Source organism: Mustela putorius, unplaced genomic scaffold, assembly GCF_011764305.1.
Source record: "Mustela putorius furo isolate JIRA1106 unplaced genomic scaffold, ASM1176430v1.1 tig00000174_pilon_pilon_pilon, whole genome shotgun sequence".
Taxonomy (NCBI): domain Eukaryota; kingdom Metazoa; phylum Chordata; class Mammalia; order Carnivora; family Mustelidae; genus Mustela; species Mustela putorius.
In genome coordinates, this window is record NW_025421304.1 from 18,914,250 (window position 1) to 18,931,559 (window position 17,310).

The window sequence follows — 17,310 nt, forward strand, 5'->3', positions numbered from 1 at the left end:
TGGGCCCCTTCCCCATGACTGGGTCCCCCTGTGTTTTCTCTCTTAGATTTGTGCACACTAAACCTCCAGCCATTCATCAGCTACAGCTCTGGGGGCCCTGCCCTGGCATGGGTTTCTGCCCACAAGGGCTTCTGTCTCATAATTGGATGTCACTCTCTCCAGTTTTGGGGGGTGCAGCAGGGTGCCCTGTAATCTGGCATCTTACCCATATAAGAGGAGTTGTTGGCTGCAGCTTGCTCAGCTTTTTACTTGTTAGAATGGAGTGGCCACATCCAAGCTTCTTACATGCTGGACTGGAAACACGTGAATTTCATTTTTAATGGAGGAATGAAGAGTCTTCCCTCCCAGGAAACACAAAGTGTTCCTTCACAGTACAGTGTGTCTGCCTTCTTCCTGGCTACAATGTCTCTGGCCTTTGTCTACACCTACTGAAATTTTTTTTCATTGTATCAAGCAGTGAATTATTACCAAATCTGGATTTGGAATATCTAATCTGTATCTAGCATATGTACCTATGTAACTGGTTTCTGGGATTGTTTGATTGGCCTGATTCCCCCACCAGACTGGAGGGCAGAATCTAGAGGTGGTCCTGCCCCCAATTTTGGGGCATCCCTCAGGGGTCCTAGGCAGGAGCCAAATCACAAGGAGCTCTAGTGACTCAGCGAAGAAGAGTCTCCGATTTCATGAGAAGAAACACACAAAAGTGACCTCTACTGACCAAAAGAAGACACTGCAGTTACTTTTCCTCCCTTCTAGCAGAGGGAAAGGATCAACATAATCCCACCAGCTTCCAGGCATTTCATTACGCCACTTGTCCTTGGATTTACAATGTTGAGGTCTACAAAGTGGGCACCATCACTCCCACTTTAGAGCAGGGTTGAGAGACCGGAACTGATTCCGAGTTTCTGCAGTATAAAAAGCATGACTAAGACCCACCCCCCAGGTCTGTGCGAGGCTAAAGCCTTGCTCTGCCCACCAGTCCTCTGTTCCTCAAAGTAGGGTCCAAGGACCAGAGCCTAGGCAACATAGGGAGCATTAGCAATACAGACTTCATGGGGCGCCTGGGTGGCTCAGTCAGGTGAGCCTCTGGCTCATGGCTTTTGCTCATGTCATGATCTCAGGATCCTGAGACTGAATCCCATGTGGGGTTCAGCGGGTTGTCTGCTTGGGATTCTCTCTCCCTCTCTCCTTTTGCCCCTTCCCCTCTCTCAAATAAATAAATAAATAAATAAATAAATAAACAAAACCTACAACCATCAACACATACTTCAGACCTAGGCCTCCTGAATCAGAATTTGTATCCTAAGAAGGATAAATAAAATAAATAAAATATATAAAAATGTTGTCTGTACCTTAAAGCTTGAGGAGTGCCCTGCCTCCTGCGAAGTGGTAGGCGAGCCCCAGTTCCTCTTCCTGAAGAGATACTGAGTTCTCATATGGATCTCTGGCTACAAAGCACTTCTGTCATTTTTCCATGTACCGTCTTTACGTTGTCTCCCTTTTCCCCTGGGAGGCAAATAGGGTCCGCGATTATCATTCTGATTTGAGAGCTGGGAAAACAGAAGCCCACAGGGCTGCCACGATCTGCCCAGAGCTACCGGTCAGCAGGCTTCCCAGCACTTGGGACAGACTGGCTTAAGAACCTTCCATTTTGCACAACTCCTTGGAGCATCTTAGTACTTGCTTCATAGGATACTGCCTGATCCATGAATTGCCTAATATAGCCTACTTGATATTCATATTTACTCAGTTGAATTTTTTTTTTAAGAGGGAGGGGTAGAGGAGAGGGGCAGATGGAGAGCGAGAGAATTCTAAGCAGGCTCCATGCTGGGCACAGAGCCACTATGGGGCTCCATTTCAGCCCTGAGATCATGACCTGAGCCGAAATTGAGTTGGACACTTAACTGAGCCAGCCAGGTACCCCTTAATTTTGTTTTTTGAACAGGAGCTATACCCTTGCTCCCATGGAGATTACAGCGTAATGGAGACCTAAGACCAGTGCTTATATGTATGGTGAACAAGATGGGGAGTATCTTGAGTATCATGATTGAATGGATGAACACTACTGTTTGCCTTTAACGTCGGTGAAAACCTTCATTCTCTCTGTTCACTCAGAGAACGTGAAACCAAACCTCAAGCTCGGGTCTTCATGGTCCCTTGTAAAGTATGACCCAAAGCTGTCTTACCCCTCCAGCCTTTCAAAAGAACTGGGCCACTTCAGACGTATTTTCCTGGAGAGTCCCCACTCCCACCGGGAGGGAAAGGCAGTGTGGTGGAAGATGAGCTGGTTAGACTTCACCCTACAGGCAAGTCTCCCTGCCTCACGGCTCCTCTCCCACACCCGGGCAATACATGGCAGACAACACCCACTTTTCAGTTCTTCAAATACCAAGTACCAAACACCAGATTCTTCCCCCCAGGGCTTTTGCACATGCAGTTCCCATGGCCTGGAAAGGTTTTCTTACTTGTTTTCATTTAGTTTATTCCTACTCATCACTCAGGGGCCGGCTCAAATGCTGCTTCCAGGAAGGTTTCCCCAACTCCCCAGACAAGTTTCAGGCCCCCAAAGAGAACATTCTATTTTCTTCTTGGCACATATCACAAATCCAAGTATGCACTTGTGTGACCACATGCTTGGCATCCGTCTTACCCATCTGTCCGAGAGTGGACCTGCTGTTTTGCAGAGTGCCTTCCTGCCAGCCCTGAGCAGTGAGAGCCTGGGCTCTGTAACCGGGGCCTGCTCAACACAGGCCTCGGAAGGGATGACGGGGGTTGTCCAGGAGTTTGAAGCTCATCCCAGAACCGGAGGTCAGCCAGACACGCAGCGGAGAGCCCGGTCTGAAGCCATATGGTGTGGGGAAAATTCGAAGAGGGCTTGAACCAAGGCAGAGGCAGCAGGACAGGAGCCCGGGGGGGGGGGGGAGTCCCCAGGTTGGCAGGGAAGGGCTGGTGGGATGCGGAGGAAAGGGGAGTCCTCACAAACCACTTGTATGTTCCCATCTCGATGAAGGGAGCATGGCAGTACTCATGCCTGAGACGGGTCAAAGTCGATTAAGGCCAAAAGTCCCCGCCTACCCTCCCCCAACCCCCCCTACCTCCCTCCTGTCAGTGGTCTGGACTCTGTCCCCAGCACCAGACGGAGGCCACACAGCTCAGCAGCACAGCCTCTTTTTATTAACCATCTTCCCTGGTATGAATGTGCACGAGTAGAAAAGAAACCGTAAAATACCCTGGCAGGGAGGGCAGGGCAGGGGGCTCCTGAGGTTAGGCCAAATGGCCAGATTCCAGCTCCTTCTCCTGACAGGTCTGTTTCTGTGCGAGGACTCCCCTTACATCCCCCATCCCTTAGCTGAAATCCAACCTCAGGGGGCTGTGCAGCCCTGCTGACTGGACCTCCTAGCCTTGGCAGGGATGGGCGCTGGAAGGGCCTGGCACTATGCAGGGGCTGAGGATGGGTGGAGGGGGGCACGGGGATGTGAGGAAAGGTGGTCATCCAGGTTGGGAACTGAGAAGCCTACTTCGCCGCCAGCCTGCCTCTGCTTCTGTGAGCTCACTGCCCTGAGTGGTGGGCTGCTGGGTGGGGGTCCCGCTCACCTGGGCTATGGAGGTTTTGGGCAGGAGGGGCTGAGGAAATGCTGTGAGTTCCCGGTGGAGGAAGCTCGATTCAATGCCTGGGTTTGGTCGAGGTGAACAGCCGGAGAAGGAAAAATGGGAATCAGACCAGGAGAACAGTGTCCCTCCTCACCCCATCTGGGGCACAACCCATGTGTGACCTCAGTGTGATTGACAGGTGGCTGAGGCTGGCCCGGTGGACCCCTGGAGCTGCAGAAGCGGGCAAGAGAAGGGAGGTCTACTACCCCCAGGCTTATGTGAGGAGAGACTGAGCTAGAAAAATGGGGTAGGGGGTGAAGAAACAATGAAGGGAGGGAACAGACCAGATCTGGACCGGAAGGGAAACTTCCACACTGGTGTGACTATACTCAAATATTGCCCAGTCAGTGACAACTCAGCTGCTCTTCTCTGAGGGCTACCTTGCTAGGGCTGACAGGAGAGAGATGACTAGAGAGCAGGCAGAAGAGAAGCAGTCAATGAAAGAGAAGCTATCAGAGAGGCTCCCCCGGACCCTGTCTAGCCCAGCCTGCATGGGTTTGGAAGGTTCCAGCCTTCTTTATCACCCAACCTGTGCCTCTGAAACGAGGGGCCCACCTGGAATCGGAGAGAGAAAAGCAGACGTCCTGCCAAGGGAAAAACTAACCGAGGAGTCCTCACAGCACCGTGGCGGCATGGCACGGCCCCCGGCCTCTGGTTCGGAGCCGGGCTGGCACCGTTTGTAAACATTAGACTTGATGATGTCTGCGAACGGAGGAAGACAGGGATGCCTGGACCCTCAGGTTTGGGGAAAGAGGCCCCAGGATGGGGTGGACAAGGCATGACTCTATCTACCTCTGTGCATCTGTAGGACTTTTGTGCTACCTTTGGAAGTTGCCCGATCCCAGAGAAGCCACTGTGGGCCAAGTGGCTGACAAACGGGCAGGCATGGGGTCCCGGGGTGACGAGCGCAGCTCCTGCTCAGGACAGGCTGCTCTGTGGAGGATGGCGGTGGTCCTGTGCCCACACTCTTTCTCCAGAGTCAGGTCAGACTGGGTTCTTTTTTTCTGAGATGTTCTGACACTCTTCCCTGTGTTTTTCAGGCATGGAGAATTGAGAGCTGGAGGGCAAGGAAGGTTCTTCTGTGACCCAGGACCTTCCCCTGCCCATCCTCACACTGCTGGGACTGGAAAGCAGGAGGGAGCCGGGTCTGATCTGTCCAGAGGGGGGAGGCCTGATCTCACTCCAGAACTGTCCCCGGAAAAGGATGTCCAGATGTCATCCCACCAGTAAAGGGGGAATGATGTTGGACTCAGGGTGGCCCCACAGCTTGAAGAGATGGGTTCCTGGGTCCAGCGGCAAAGGCCATGTGTTGCCTGGAGGCAGTGGTTATGCCAAGAGATCCACAAAGATGGCGTTGGCTGTGGTCTGGCCGAAGATGAAGGCTCCCAGGGTGACCAAGAGGACACCATAACTGACCAGCGCCCACCAGCTGTAGGACAGAGGAAGAGAGGGGCCTAGACAGTCAACCCATCCTTAACTTTGCAGACTTTATCTATCAGTTAATTATTGTAATAACTTATACCACTTCTCCTGTGGGTAGGCACTTCCTACTTCTAAGTGGCTTTTCATACAAAGGTATGTGGGACCAGATTATATGATCCCTAGACCATGGGTGGGTAGACCTAGACCTAACAGGATTCATGGACTGGTCACAGCAAGCCAAGAGCAGAACCAGGATCAGAATGCATGTATTCTGATGGAAATATGTTCAGGGAAAAGCAGTTCATGTAGAATGTGACCCATACCATTTACAAAAAAAAAAAAAAAAAAAAAAAAAAAAAAAAAAAGCAGACATCTGCAAATCAATGCATCAAAGAAAGCAACAGGGCATTAAGAGGGTACGACAGGGTACTGAGATTCAGAATGATTTTAATTTTCTTCCTTAGACTTATATTTTTAAAGTTTTTAATTTTCTTCCTTAGACTTATATTTTAAATTACTTGCACATTAATTTTTTTTCAAAAAGCTTGCAACCAGTTTTCAACCTCTGTGCTATTCAAGAAAACGTGGATATTAAAACAATGTCAGGGGCACCTGAGTGGCTCAGTGGGTTAAAGCCTCTGCCTTCAGCTTGGGTCATGATCCCAGGGTCCTGGGATCGAGCCCCACATCACGATCTCTGCTCATCAAGGAGCCTGCTTCCCCTTCCTCCCTCTCTGCCTGCCTCTCTGCCTACTTGTGATCTGTCGGTCAAATAAATAAATAAAATATCTTTTAAAAAAATGTCATATTTTTCATCTATCAGACTAACAGAAATTTAAAAGACTGTTCCATACAATCCTGGCAGGGCTGTGCAGAAGAGGTGCTCTCACTCTCTGCTGCTAGGACTCTGACTGGTACTGCCTTTCTAGAGGGAGATTTGAACCCATGTGCCAAAGTCAAAAGGAGCACATCCCATGATTCAGCAATTCCCTTCTAAGAATTGATCCTACTAAGATCTTCAAAACAGGTGTGCCAAATCGCCCACGTATAAGAGTCCTCATGCATCCACAAAACAGAACACTGCAGTCCTCAAAAGAGGGAAGAAGTGGACGGATCTTCCTGTGCTGACAGTGATCTCTAAGACACATGGTTAAGTGAACCGCAAACGGTAGGAGAGTTTGGCATGAAGCCATTTTTGGAGAACCCCAACTAGACACAGAGTGTCACATGCTTGTGCATACACACGCATGCTTCATGCACACAGAACTCTCTCAGGAGAAGGGGTGCGGCGGGGAGGGCGCTGCAGGGGGGAAGAGGGACTTCCACGCTCTCCTCTGAAGTCCTCCAGTAGCATTGAAGCTGTTACAACCAGCATGCGCCACCCATTTAAAAAGGGATTTAGAAAACTCTTATGGCTTTCAAGTTTACAAGTCTCTTGATACTTGTTTCCGGCCCCCCTGCCCCCGCCGGACCATCTCTCATCCAGCACCTCCCTGACAGGACCACAGGGGTGCCCTGCTTTACCTGGCTGGCTTGACTTCTTCCATCTCAGACAGTTTGGCTTGAATGAGGCACAGTCCTGGAAGAGAAGAGGCGGCCCCCAGAGCTTGGGTGGGTTCCTTCACTGAGGCCTCCCCTCCCCCTTTATCAAGAGGTGGTGACAGTGAGTCGAGAAGGGCCTGGTGTGTTCCTCCCCGATACCCCATTTCCGCCTCCACTCCCCGCACAGCTGAGGCACCTGACAGGCACCCCATGGGCTGCACGCGAGCCACAGAGCTCAGGGGCAGCAGCTCCCACCACACCTGGGGCCCTTCCCCGTGCCTTTCTGAGCAGGCGTGGCCGCCCCTGCTCCAAGCAATGTGGCAACGCCTTTCCAACTGGTCTCCCAGGGAGGAGTAAGGTGGGTACAGGCAGAATTCGTGGCTGGGCCCAAGAGACCATTTCCCAGGGACCTGGTGGCACACATCATGTGTCCAACATCTCCTGACCTCTGCATCAGTGTGCGGCCACCAGACCCCATCAGCCTCCGGGCTATCCCAAGCCGAACCAGCCCGACCCCTCATTGTCACACAGCGACCAATGTGTGAAGGAAAGGTTAGGAGTGCAGGCTGGGTCAAATAAGCTGCTACTCAAGCCTTGAGTCTGTTGACTTCCCCTCATCGCCTCATCAGCAAAGTGGAGAAAGCATCTGGACCTTCTTTTCAGGAGGGGCGGGGCTCAGCCACGGAGCCTGAGGCCGGGAGACCCGGGGGGCCAGTACTGTGGGGGGAGGGGGCTGAGGGTCCCCACCTGGGAAGACAAAGATGAAGCAGGCGGCCAGGCCTCCGATGACCGAGATGACCTTGCCGATGTCAGGGATGAAGAGCGCCAGCAGCAGGGTGAGCAGGAACCAGACAAGGGTCTGCAGCATGCGCCGCCGCCGCTCACGCCCCACGTCCTCCTCCACGGGCATCCCCTGATAGCGCAGCCACAGGCCTTCGACCACCGCCCTGCCCGCAAGGATGTGGCTCAGAGGTCCCCCTCCAGTTCCTGGAGCGAGACCTCAAGCCAACAGACCTCAAGCCAACAGCCCTAAGCTCTGCGCCTGTTTCCTGTTGTGTGGAGTGGGCCTAGCGGTACTCCATGAGGACTGGAGGAGATGGTGGATGTGATACACTCAGTGCCTGGCCTGGCCCAGGATGTCTTCGCCCCCTGGGAACTCATGCTATTATTCTCCTCAGGTACCTACAAGGCTAGGTGTTCAGGAAAGGACCTGGACTACAGGTCCTTAGAGGACTCAGAGAAGGTCAAAGGACCATGTTCAAAGGGCTTTCAAAAAGGGAGAGGGGGACAGGGAGGGAGCACCCCCATGGGGTGGGGAGGGCGCTCACCGCCCACAGAAGTGCAGGATGGGGTAGGAGGTGAGCACGCTCAGGATGATGAAGGCGCGGGCAACGGCCACAGCCATGTCCTCAGAAGGGTAGGACAGCAGCACGTCGGGGTCCACAGCAGCTCCAAAGGTCAGGAAGCCACAGATGCCTGAGGACAGGGACAAGAGGGCTGGGCAGAGGTGATCCTGGGAGGGTAAGGGGATGGACCTTTTACTCCTGGGTGCAGCATCATACGGGGAGGGTGCTGGAGCAGCTCTGGAGGCTAAGACGGTGTCGGGGTGGGACCCAAGGCCTCCTCCCTGACTTCTCCCATTCCATCCCCACTGCCACCTTTGTCATCTTGAGCTCACCCAGCACACTCCTCTGCACGAACATTCTGTCTGCCCAGCCCTTCACACTCCCCTCCCCGCACCTTCAGGTCGCTGCTCAGATGTCCGTTCCTCAGAGAACGCGCCCACCCAGCCCATCCACAATGACCCCCGGCCCTGGGCACTCACTCACGTCACCCTGCTCTATCTTCCTCAGACTGCTACTTTCTCTCTGCATTTTGTTTTTAACACTTGTTCATCATGTGTCTCCCCAACCAGAACACGATCCCCGGGAGGGCAGGGGCTCTGCCTATTTGCCTTTCCTGTTCCTGGCTTTGTCTTCAGAGGTAGAGCAGTGCTGGCCCCATAACACCTGTGGAAAGAATCACAGGGCCTGGGCTTCCTTGTCTTCTGGTCCTGCACTGTCATCTAAACCATTCCCTGCGTGGCACCCATAGCCATATTTTGCCAAGATGTGTCCCTGCTTGAAATGCTTCCTCTCTGGCTCCCAATAGTCCTCAGGCCCAATAGGCCCAACAGGCCCTGTCTGGCCTTCCTGCCTGCCCCCAACTCTGTCCACTCCAGGCCTTTCTGTCCCTGCCTCAGGGGCTTGGCATTTTTGGCTTTTCTGTCTGGAATGCTCTTCTCCCAGCCCTTCAGATTCTGGCTCCTCATCACTAGGGCCTTCCCAGTTGCCACCCGCTCAGGGAGGAAGCCTCTGTGAACCATCCCCTTTCTGTGATCCATGGTGGCCATCCCCACCTTTCCCAGGCCCACTCACAACTTCCCTGTTTGACTATCACAGTGGCACTCACCACTGTCTAGAATGCCTTACTGATTCCTGATTTACTGTGTAAGGCTCTCTCTGGCTAGACCATCAATTCCATGAGAGCAGGACCACGGCTGTCAATCTTCACAGCATCCCCCATGCTGGGAACAGTTCCTGGCCCTTACTAGGGACTGAATGAGACCTGCTGAATGAATGCATGAATACACCTCTCTCATTCGGGTGGGAGGAGGCCTAAGGCAGCCCGAGTTCAAGCCAACGCCTACAGAAGTGTTTGATATGCTGGAAGTGCAGGGCTGTCCCCCAGGAGACCTGGGCCAGAGGACAGAGAGGCAAAGACGGAAACTGGGAGCACTTCAAGTCCAGCCACTGGAGGGGAGCACTCACCCGTGCCCATGTAGACAGCGAGGGCGATGACCATGGCGGCTGTCACCACCCCACCCCAAGTCTTCACCTTGGGCTGCCGCATGCTGTTGAAGACGGGCACGCTGCTCACATGGCACTGTCAGGATGAAGGTCACAGTTATGAGGCAAAGTGATCCCTTCCCTGGTTTCCGGAAGGAGGTATGTTGGAGGACAAAAGCCACGGGGACAAAGGACAACCCCCAGGGCCCTGACTTTTGTCTTTCCTCCCAGGATGTCCCCATCCTCCCTGTAATGTGGGGTCCAGCCCGGAATGGGGAATGAGCTGAGAGGGTGACAGGATCCTTGCAACCGGCACCTGAAATCCGAAGCAGATGGTGGGCATAGCATTGAACACAGCCACCCAGGAAGCTGGCCTGTGGACAAAGACACAAGAATCTGCTGCATGTGTACCCCACGCAGAGCCACCGAACACCCCCATGTCCTGCTTCACTCAGGCCACCAGGACCCTCCCCGACCACTATTCTACACATTCAACCCCCTCTAAGTCTGGAAACAGGGAGAGGGCACATCTCCATTTCACAGGTCAGCAAACTGGGGCTGTGGAAGACCCTGCAGAGACCAAAATCCTGAATTTCTGGCTCCTGTACCGGACCTTTTCTCTCTTTTTCAAAAACAGGAAACTTTTTTTTGTCTTAAATGACAAAACTGGTTTCTCCTCATACAGAAGATAAAGAAATTAAATGAGCACAAGTTGCAAAAACTTCCAAGTCCACTGTGGTAGTCTCTGTAACCAGAGGTCTTGTCTCATGACGACTCATCTGTTGGATATTGGTGGCAAAGTTTCCCTGTCCCTGGTCCTCACTCTTCCCTCCAATAAAAAGAGATAAGGACCTCCCGCCTCCTTCCTACAATGACGGATGAGTCAAGCTCTGGTGAGCCAATGAGCCTTAAGAAGAGCACCTAGGTGGCCCAGCACCTCCTGGGGCCCAAGTGGTGGCTTCCCCTGGGGGTTCTTACCCACCTGGTCAGGATGTCCCCTGGGGTCATCTCTTTATCTGGCCAGATATATTTGATGATAATGATGGCAGTGACGTACCAGGTGCCCACGACGCTCAAGAAGCTGCCAGAAAGAATGGATTGAGTTTCATCTTCCCCAGCCCCAGCTTCCCTCTCTGATTTCACCCCAGGGAATATCCACCCTCAGCTCTAGTGATCACAGTGTCTACTGAGTGAATTGGGGGACTATTCCAAACAAAGATTAAAATAATGCACAAGAAATAAGTTTTAGAGGGGTGCCTGGCTGGCTCAGTCAGAAGAGCATAAGACTCGATCCTGGGGTCATGAGTTTGAGCCTCATGTTGGGTGTAGAAATAAACAAACTTAAAAAAAAAAAAAAAAAAAAAAGAAGTAAGTTTTAGAGAAACTGGTCACAGCTCAGAAGGAGCTGGTTCCCAAGAGGGGGCCAGACTGACATTTCTAACCATGAGGAAATGCACTGGTTCAGCTCCATGGCTCAGAGCTCTGGGCCTCAAAGCCCATCTGTTACTTCCATCAGTGCAGCCCGTGCTTGGTGACAGATGCGAGTAGGGCCCTTGAGAACTAGGAGGCGCTGGAGGGAAAAGGGCTGGGATGTCAACATGAAAGGGGACCCCGGAGATAGCCGAGTGTGACCCTGTCAAATACAGACTGCAGGAAACGCTCAGAATCGCACAGCTTTTCAGACCTTGAGCCAGGAAGCCAGTCTTCTCCCTTCCTACCAAGCTACATGGAACACTGGACCAGGTTTGACAATATCAAATGATCACAAATCCACTCTCCCTGGGAAAACCACAGCCCTGCCGGGAAGCTGCCTTCGCACTCTTGATTATCATCTGTCCCTTCTTTGACCAGGACATTTGGGGCAGAGTCTCTCACTGATGCAAAGGGCCACTGTCTTTCTTGTGGCTGACACAAAAGGAAACCTTAGGCCAGAAGCCTTGCAAGCCTTGCTCCACCCTGCCTTGCCCACTCTTGCTGCCCCAGAAGGAGACGGCTTCTCTAGCAGTGTCTGGGTCTCTAGCTGCCTGTGATAGGAGCTTCCGTCTGGCCTGAGCTGGGGTGGGGCCTCCGAACCTGGCATATTTCTGGAAGCCGATCTCTCTGGGGATGGAAAGGGGCAGGATGAAGAGAAAGGCCGTGAGGCTGATGGTGAACTTTCGGTCTGTGTACCAGGGGCTGCCACCGGTCCCCTCAGGCTCCTTTGCCATCACAGCTATAACTGCACAGGAAAGAAGGGGGAATATCACTCTGGGCTCCTGCAGGCTGTGGTCCTCCCCTCCCCTCCGGTGAGCCTTAGGACCTCCATCAGTGTAATGGGCTCAGCAACCAGGAGGGAGGATTCGCAGAAGAATGCCGGTCCAAGTCAGGCCCTGGGCAGGTCTTTGTGCCTGTCCCCTCCCCCGGGGAGCACCAGCGCTGAGGGGGAGGGATGAAGTAGGTCCCGAGGGGGAGCCTCACTCTTGTCTTGTTGGTCCCCAATGATGATGAGGAAGGCGATGCAGGTGCCAAAGGTGTAGATGGCAATGGTCACCTCGCAGAGCACTCCCGTCAGCTTGCCACACACGGCCCACACCACCTCCTGGTAGGTCCTCTCGTTGCTGGCCTGGGAGCAGTAGGCCAGGATGACGAGGCCACTGATGATGAAGACCAGCATGCCCTGCAGGCAGGACAGAGCCAGAGGCTGTGCGGAAGGCCTGGCAGCAACCGGCAGCCCGGGCTTGCACAGTGTTGACTGGGCCAATGCCCGAAGCCGGCTCACTAATCTTGCCGGCAACTTTACCAGATGGCTGGAGGCTGCTGAATTGAGGTTTTCTCTCAAAACAGAAATAAAGTCTTATGGAAAATTTCAAACGTACACAAAAGTAGACAGGATGGTATCATGAACCCCCATTCACCCACCACTCAGCTTCAAAAATAACCAGTTCATGGCCCATCGTGTTTCTGCTATGCCCTCTCCCGCTCTGGATTATTTGGAAGGAAATACAGGCTACTAAATTATTTCACCAGTAAATATTTCAGCATGTAGTTTTAAAAGACAAGGGCCTGCTTTTAAGACATAAACTACACAATTATTCAATACGCAGCTGATGTCCAAATTTCCCTGACTGCTGGGAAGCGCTCTGAAGCCTCCTCTGGGCTCAGAGGAAAGAATGCTGGAATTGATTAGTACTGTCTGCCAAGGGTGTGGGTGGGGACAGAGGTGGCAGGTGTCACCTACCACTATCTCAGACGTAAAACCTCCCTTCTGAATGAAGTCAAGAGCCTTGCCCCAGCCCCTGAACTGAATTTCCACCTGAGCAGCGAGTGCACTCACCATCTGCAGTGCGACACCGGCCGCCACCCCACCTGCCGTGCTGAAGGCAGCCGGGAAGTTGAGCAGCCCTGCACCTAGGCAGGCGTTGACAACGATGAAGATGGCCCCAAGGGTGGAAGTGGTACCTCTGTCCAGACCCTCAGGAGAGGCCTCCCCTTCACTCTTGGGGGCCGTGTCCACACAGGGACTCTGCAGCAGACGGGCCCGCTCCCCAGAGTCCATGCTCGAGCCCCACTCGCCAAGGTCACTGTTGATGCTGACCTGGGCCATGGCCCCGGGAGCCTGCTTCCCACTGGATCTGCAGATTTGGCTTCACAATCACATTCTTGGGGCAGCTGAGGGAACACCTTCAGCTGGAGGGCGGCACCAGCCTGTTTGGGACTATTACTCCAGGTGGCCTCTGAGCCCCAGCTCTTCTCAACCTAGATGGGAGAGACAGGTACTACTGTTATCCTGAGAGGGGCACAGAAAGCTGAACCGACATTCTGAAGGTCAGATGGCTGAGATTCAAACCCAGGTGTGTCTCTGTGCAGAACACGTCACTGGTAGCCAGAGTGTAGGGTGGCGGAGACAGAAATATAGCCCATGCAAATCTTGCTTGCTTCAGACTTACAGACCCTTAAGGTCAGTAAGAGATAAACATAAAACAGAGGCGTACTAACATATCAGCACTACAGAGAGGCTACACGCTGGGCAGGAGTATCACAGACATGTCTTATCTCTCTTTTTTAAAAAAAAATTTTAAAGATTTTTATTTATTTATTTGACAGACAGAGATCACAAGTAGTCAGAGAAGCAGGCAGAGAGAGAGGAGGAAGCAGGCTCCCCGCCCAGCAGAGAGCCCGATCGGGGCTCGATCCCAGGACCCTGGGATCATGATCTGAGCCGAAGGCAGAGGCTTTAACCCACTGAGCCACCCAGGTGCCCCGGACATATCTTATCTCATTCAATTCTTACCACAGTGGTCATAAGGTTCAGAGAGATCATATCACTGACCCAGGGTCACATATTAGCAAGAAGGAGAACAGGATTTGGATCTCTATCTATCAGCCGGTTTCTACTCACAGGATTGCAAGAACAGCCCTCACCTAGAACTGTCAGTATTTCCGTGTATTACAGTCCCATACACCTCCCTCTGGCCCAGAGTCTAAATTCTGCTTAGCTTCCAAAGCCCTTCAAAATTCAAGGCTAATTCGCGTTTTTTTCCTGGGCAAGTGACCTAACCACTGCCCATCAGAGGCAACCCTCTGATGCCCTCAGTACACTACGGTGGGGGGGGGGCGGTTAGAATGACTAATGAGAGCCCGTAGATTGTCAGATGTTTCTCATTTCTCCTCCTGGTGATGGCTGAACAAAAATGGGACTCGTATACTCCTCAGAGGTTAAAGTAAGAATGTGGGTGCTCTCAGACAACCGTCACCAAGCACGCACCCAAGGAACCCAGCTCCAGAGGAACTCTCTCTCTGCCAGCTCCAAGTCCAGAAAGATCAGTCAGATGCCAAAGGGCTTCCTCTTATTGCAACCTGTTACCCAACCAGTAACTCAGCAAAAAATCAAAGCTGTGGGTAGTGGAGGTAGAGTTTGGAGCTCCCAGCTTTCCAGTACAGCTCGAGAGAGAGCCGTGTGAAGTCAGCATTCCCCAGAGCCGTGAGACCTCCTCATCCACCCTGCTTGCATCTCAGACACAGAGGTCTCTGCACTGGTCCAAGATTTCTCAGCTCTCCTTCCCCCAAAAGTCCTCAGCTCCACAACCCCCAGCTTACCTGCTATTTCCACCTGACGGTCTGTGGTAGAGGGTGTGTTGTTCCTTACAGCTCTTTCTCTCCAAAGATCTGGGATCTGATTTTCCTCACTTCCCTCTGGCCCCAATTTCTTCTTTCTCAAAACTTCACCTAAAATCTGCTGTCAGCAGAGAGAAGAGTTTGAGCTGTTTCTGTGCTGGTCAGCAGAGGGAAGGGAACTGAGCAGCTGTGACGCTAACTCACAGATCAGAGCACCAGATCAGTGAGGGGATCAGGCCCAGGGAAGGAAAAAGACTAGAGTAATGTCACAGCCGGTAGTTGGCAGAGTCAGAACTACAAGCTTGATGTCCACAGGCTCAAGCCAGAGTTGTAACCACTGCCTTGGGCCCCCTCACATTCCAATGGGAACGGGCGCCCTGTCCAGCCTGTGGCTGGATCCCAGAAACACGCAGGGTGGGCTGCACTAGGAAGTGGGCCAGGGCGCACCCGGGGCGCACCCAGGGCTCGCCTCAGGCACCAAGCAAGGTGAAAGGGCTGCTGTGAGGGAGGACAGGGAGGCGCTCCCGTACTGGATCCCGGCCTAGCACCAGGTGGAGACCGTCCGGGATCACCGCGGGGCACACCCGGCACAACCGAGGGCGGGCGGGGGACCCAGGACTTCGGGCTTCAGAGCCCTGCAAGGAGTGGGGAGGACACTGCCGCAGCGGGGACCGCAGGCCCGGGACTTAACTCCACACCCTCTGCTCCGGCCACCTACCTACAGTGCTTCACGCCCGAGCCGGCAGCAGGGACACGTGAGCCGTGGTCACGTGACCGCCCGAGATCCAGCGGCGAGAGAGACGCTGGGAGTTGTAGTTTTCCGCCGGCTTTCGTCTTGGATGGCGCCAGCTGCGTGAATCCCCAACCCCACAGTAATGACCTGAGGTCCTCTCCCGGCCCAGCTCACCATGCTGATCCTGTTAGTTTTAATCCTGGGTGGTTCAGCTGCTTAAGCGTCTGCTTTTGGCTCAGGTCATGATTCCATGGGCCCCGCGTCAGGTTCCTTGCTCAGTGGGGAGTCTGCTGCTTCCTCTTCTTCTGCCCCCTCCCTTCTTGAACTTTCTCTCTCTCTCCCAAATAAATGAATAGAAATCTAAAAAAAAAAAAAAGTTATATAAATAGAATGAAACAGTCTGTAGTCAGGATTGGCTTTCTGTATTCAGCATAATCCCCCAGAGATCCATCCAAGTTGTGTATCAACCTCTATGTTTTATTACTGAGGAACATTCCAAGCGGTGTATATGCCAGTTTGTGTAACTAATCATTTGCAGGATATCTGAGCTATTTGCAAATTTTTGAAACATAAGTAACTATTGGACTTAAGGCATTTTACCATAAATTTCACCCTTTTTATTTTTTAAAAAAAGATTTATTGGGGTGCCTGGTGGCTCAGTGCCTTGTCAGCCTTCTGCTGATCCCAGGGTCCTGGGATGAAGTTCTGCATCAGGCTCCCTGCTCCATGGGGAGACTGCTTCTCCCTCTGCCCTCCCTTCCACTTGCGCTAATAATAAATAAATAATATAAATAAATAAGTAAAATCTTCAACAAAATAAATTTTAAAAAAGATTTATTTGTTTTAGAGAGAAACACACACACCCAGAGTGAGCAGCGGGAGAGGTGTGGAGGGAGCTCCATGTGGGGCTTGATCCTAAGACCCTGGGATCATGACTTGAGCCAAAATCGAGAGTTGCATGCTTAATGGACCCAGTCACCTAGGAGCCCCCAAATTCAACCTTTTTAAGTGTCTAGTACAGTCGTTTTTAGTATATTCAGAGTTTTGCAACCTACCTAATTTCAGAACACTGCTATCACTCTTCCTAAACTCTGTAACTATGAGTAGTCACTCTCCACTCCTCCTTTCTCTAAGCCCCTGGAAACTACTAATCTACTCTCTGCTTCTGTGGAGTTGCCCATTCTTGACATTTCATAAAAACAGTCATATGTGACTTTGTGTCACAAGAACATGCACCTCAGACTGATATATGTGACTTTCTCATTACCTACAACATTTGCCTTCTGCTGTTTTCAAGGTTCCTCCATGCTGGAGCATGTATTAGTACTTCATCCTTTTTTATTGCTGGTTAACAGTCCATTGTTGAGCTATTCCCTATTTTGTTTATTCTTTCACCAACTGACTGGACATTTGTGTTGTTTTCAGTTTCTGGCTCTTGTGAATAACAGTGCGACAGACACTCACATGCAGGTTTTGTATGGGTGCATGTTTTCATTTATCTTCAGTATTTACATAGTAGTAGAATTGCTGGGTCAAATGTTAACTGTTTGAACTTTTGAGAAATTGCCAGACTGCTTTCCAAAACCGCTGCACCCTTTTACATTCCTAGGAGCAGTGTATGAGTTACCAATTTCTCATAGCCTTGATACCTCTTTATCTTATACCCATCCTAGCAGGTCTGAACAGATTCTCATTGAGGTTTTGATTTGTATTTCCCTGCTGTTAGTAGCTTATTGGCTATCAGTATATCTTTTCTGGAGAATTGTCTATTCAGACCCCTTTCCCCGTCATTACTTGAGTTGTCTTTTTTTTTAATTTAATTTAATTTAATTTTTTTAAAAGATTTTATTTATTTGACAGAGAGAAATCACAAGTAGATGGAGAGGCAGGCAGAGAGAGAGAGAGGGAAGCAGGCTCCCTGCCGAGCAGAGAGCCCGATGCGGGACTAGATCCCAGGACCCTGAGATCATGACCTGAGCTGAAGGCAGCGGCTTAACCCACTGAGCCACCCAGGCGCCCATCGAGTTGTCTTTTGATTAT

At 51.9% G+C, this 17,310-nt stretch overlaps 1 protein-coding gene across 2 annotated transcripts; it reads right to left on the minus strand.

The window, feature by feature from the left end:
• Nucleotides 1–3,152: 3,152 nt before the first annotated feature.
• SLC38A7 (solute carrier family 38 member 7) lies at nucleotides 3,153–15,300 on the minus strand. Of its 2 annotated transcripts, none has more exons than XM_004744295.3 (12): nucleotides 15,256–15,300; nucleotides 14,520–14,655; nucleotides 12,757–13,178; nucleotides 11,901–12,099; nucleotides 11,517–11,661; nucleotides 10,426–10,524; nucleotides 9,760–9,817; nucleotides 9,426–9,540; nucleotides 7,944–8,091; nucleotides 7,363–7,562; nucleotides 6,598–6,652; nucleotides 3,153–5,080 (listed from the first exon to the last, which is right to left on the minus strand). In XM_004744295.3, the coding sequence occupies exons 3-12, from the start codon at nucleotides 13,024–13,026 to the stop codon at nucleotides 4,978–4,980; spliced, it is 1,392 nt and encodes a 463-aa protein (XP_004744352.1). In that variant the 5' UTR covers nucleotides 13,027–13,178; nucleotides 14,520–14,655; nucleotides 15,256–15,300; the 3' UTR covers nucleotides 3,153–4,977. The 2 variants fall into 2 exon arrangements, with proteins under 2 accessions (XP_004744352.1, XP_004744351.1); XM_004744294.3 differs by having other exon boundaries at nucleotides 14,520–14,658; nucleotides 15,256–15,298.
• Between the last annotated feature and the right edge of the window lie 2,010 nt (nucleotides 15,301–17,310).